Below are 3,450 nucleotides of genomic sequence, written 5' to 3' on the forward strand. Positions count from 1 at the left end.
TATATATTTTTTTTTTTTTTAAAGTTTAAAAAAAAATTAAAATCAACTTGCTAAGCATTGAGGGAAGCCTTTCAGTCTGGAGAGTTTATTCTTTAGCTTTGAATATAGTCTTATATTGTTTCTTTGATAATTTCCTCTTTGCATATTTTCTGTTCTTTCTGGAATAAAGTCCTATAAGTCAGACTCTGAAACTTCTGGATTTTCTTCTAACCTATTATTGATCTTTTTACATTTTGGAAACCATGTTTTTAATTTTCAAGAGTTCTGTTTTTGTTTTTTGAGTGGCTTTTTAAATAGCATCCATTTCTTGTTTTATGGATGCAATATCTTTGCAAATCTCTATGGAAATATTAATTAGAACTTATTGAACATTTTCTTCTGTTCCCTGCATTACCTCTGTTAAAGCTTTCTTAAAACCTTCTTATTTTTATCTTGGTCTTTTATTATATTAGAAGCATGTTATGTATTAAGTATGAAAACCTCTGTGCACTGAAAGCTGACTGGGAACTCCATGTACATGAGTGAGGTTTGCCAACTGCCAGGTTGACTATAGGTTAATTAAATGTTGAGTTAGGCATTATGAGGTGGAAACTCCCAACTGTCAAAACATGAAGGTCTCTTCTCTGACATCATACAATTTCTTTAGAAAAGATTTTTTTTTTTTGGCCCAGGGTGTAACATCTCACTCTGAATTGTCACCCAGCAGAGGTGTGTGTGTGTGTGTGTGTGTATGTGTTTTCTGTTCCTTATTCAGACTTTCAGTTAACCCTCTGTTTTTAGTTGCTCATTTTGCCCCTTCCCTCTGTATCCTGTGTATCAGTACTCCAAGCCTCAGCTTTATCCTGCTGCATTAGTTACCATTCATCTTCTATCTATATTCCACGTTTCAGAATTTTGTTGAAATCTCTCACCCTCTGATGGACTCTCCTGCTCTAGATATGAGTTTATATGTTCTTTTTATTCCTTTACCATCATTTTGGTGGAGTCTTGAGAAGGAGAGGAGATAAATATATGTATTCATTTGCCACCTTTAATCAGACTGCTTAATTTTAAAAGTGTTTGTGTTACAAACTTCCCCCTCCTGTAAATTTGGTCTTGTGAATGGTGTAAATTTTCTATCTAGAAGATTAAAGAAGTGATTCTCTATATGATTATGGGAGAGGTTCAGATAACTTTGGATGGTTTAAAGTTTCCTATTGAGTAATCTGGAAAGTACTAAAGATACTGCTCAGGGCAGTGTGAGGTAAACTCTCTCTTCATGGCTTCGGAAGTCTGGTTACTTATTTACAACTGGGATAAGATAAATAGTCAAATAACTACAGAATTTCTACAAACTATTCGTAAAGTTAAGTTTTTATCCCACTACCAAACCATGTTCCCGTGCATATCCAAACCTTTGATTACCCTAGACTTCCAACATCTGGAAGAGAACAAACTGCAGTATCACACAGGCAGGCCCCTCCTAAGTCCTACTCACTCACAAAGAATTTCCCCTTTGAGCTTCTATGACACTGGCTGGTTACTCACATCGCAGATTCCTCAGGATTGGTTGGGACTGCAAATGAAACACTGTTTGCCCATAATCAAGTTGATAAGCTACAACATAAATGCATGCAAGTTCCTATTCTTAGATTATAACATGAAGCATTTGCTCTCTTCTTTCCTCTTAACATTTTCATGCAAGACCTGGAGAGGAAACACTGGCTCCAGCCAAAAGAAAAGGTCTTCAAAGAAAAAAAAAAAAAAGCCTAAAATGGGCCTATTGAATTCTAAAAACCCCAAAGCCAAGCAAGCCCGAATTCTTCTTCTGGGACTTGACGCTGCTGGGAAGTCTACTCTCCTTTACAAATTAAAACTTGCTAAGGATATTGTGACCAACCCAACAGTAGGTTTCAACGTGGAGATGATTGAGCTGGAAAAGGGTGTTCCACTTACGGTCTGGGATGTTGGAGGACAGGAGAAAATGAGAACTGTGTGGGGCCTCTACTGTGAGAACACCGATGGGCTGGTATATGTTGTGGACAGTACAGATACACAGCGACTGGAAGACTCCAGGCGAGAGTTTGAGCAGATTTTGAAGAATGAGCACATTAAAAATGTGCCTGTTATCCTGTTAGCCAACAAACAAGACGTGCCTGGTGCTCTGAGTGCCGAGGACATCACCAGAATGTTCAAAGTGAAGCAACTCTGCAGTGACCGGAACTGGTACGTGCAGCCCTGCTGTGCTGTCACCGGGGACGGGCTGATGGAGGGGTTCCGGAAGTTAACTGGATTTGTGAAAAGCCACATGAAATCAAGAGGAGACATATTAGCATTCTTCAAGCAGAACTGAGGTCCAAGTGGGGAAAGAGATGCTGATGAAGTTGAAAGGGTAATTTTTTCTCCAGGCCAAGTGAGAAAAGCAAGTTGCCGAGTTGGCAAACTTTTCCTGAAATGTTATTTCACCTAAATTCCATTAAACAACTCAGAATAATATCTAGAAAATATTATTTGGGGTCAGGCACTTTAGCAAACTATGTAGTAATGATAATTGAGAATGAAAATTTTACAATTTTGTGCATGCTGGATGATTCAGAATAATCATATTTGAGACCAAATAAATTCTTGCCTTATTATTTTTATATGACTACTAGAACAAAGTTTAAGTAATAGAGTCAGAATTCTTCTGCTAATAGAGTCAGAATTCTTTCAGACTGTTTCCAGCTGTTACAGGTATTGAATTTCCACCATGCTCCTGTGTAATAGCTGGGTGGTGTAAAAAAACGAACTTTAAATTATGAAGAGGAAAATGTTTGATGTTAATATTTTGTAAATCCCTATCATCTAAATAAAGGGGTTTTGTTTTTGTTTTTGTTTTTTCTGCATTCCTGCTAGCTTTTTGAAATCTATTGCTAGGAACTTCTTACAATGAGTCAAATAATGAACTCTATGCTGTTAATTGCCCAGAGGCTGTGTTCTCCTATAGGGAGCAGAAGTTTGTATCTTAAAGCTCTGGGATCAGGGTAGCACCTTAGATATTAGGGCAAGGTCTGGGCTTATCGCTCAGCTGGACGCTGCAATCCCAAGACCGGCTTCAGTAAAATTCAATATAACAGTTATTACTTGGGAACATATGTACAGCTCACTGTACTGATCAAACAGGAACCAGAGCCAGACTTTGCTCTCAGACACCTGGCAATTCACAGGGGAAACAACACAAAGCCAGTAGCTAGAACAGGGGAATAAGTACTACGTGCTATAACAGGAGAAACTCCTTCTGACCTGGAGAAATAAGAAGTGCTTCGTGCAGGAGGTGGTGTTTAAGAGAGTCCCCAACTCCTGGGGACCCCACTGAAGATGCAGGTTAGTCAGTGGAAGTTCCCATCACCAGGAGACTCTCCAGAGACACTGTGGGGGGAGGCGAGGAGGGGAGAAGGAACTGGAGATTGAATTGCAATTCCCCTGAGAGGC

The 3,450-nt window shown here is 38.9% G+C and overlaps 1 protein-coding gene across 1 annotated transcript; it reads left to right on the forward strand.

The window, feature by feature from the left end:
• The first annotated feature begins 1,706 nt into the window (after positions 1-1,706).
• On the forward strand, positions 1,707-2,350 carry ARL14 (ADP ribosylation factor like GTPase 14). The gene has a single exon (XM_036851178.1). The coding sequence runs from the start codon at positions 1,754-1,756 to the stop codon at positions 2,330-2,332; it is 579 nt and encodes a 192-aa protein (XP_036707073.1). The 5' UTR covers positions 1,707-1,753; the 3' UTR covers positions 2,333-2,350.
• Positions 2,351-3,450: the final 1,100 nt, after the last annotated feature.

This window comes from Balaenoptera musculus, chromosome 4, assembly GCF_009873245.2.
Source record: "Balaenoptera musculus isolate JJ_BM4_2016_0621 chromosome 4, mBalMus1.pri.v3, whole genome shotgun sequence".
Lineage (NCBI taxonomy): Eukaryota > Metazoa > Chordata > Mammalia > Artiodactyla > Balaenopteridae > Balaenoptera > Balaenoptera musculus.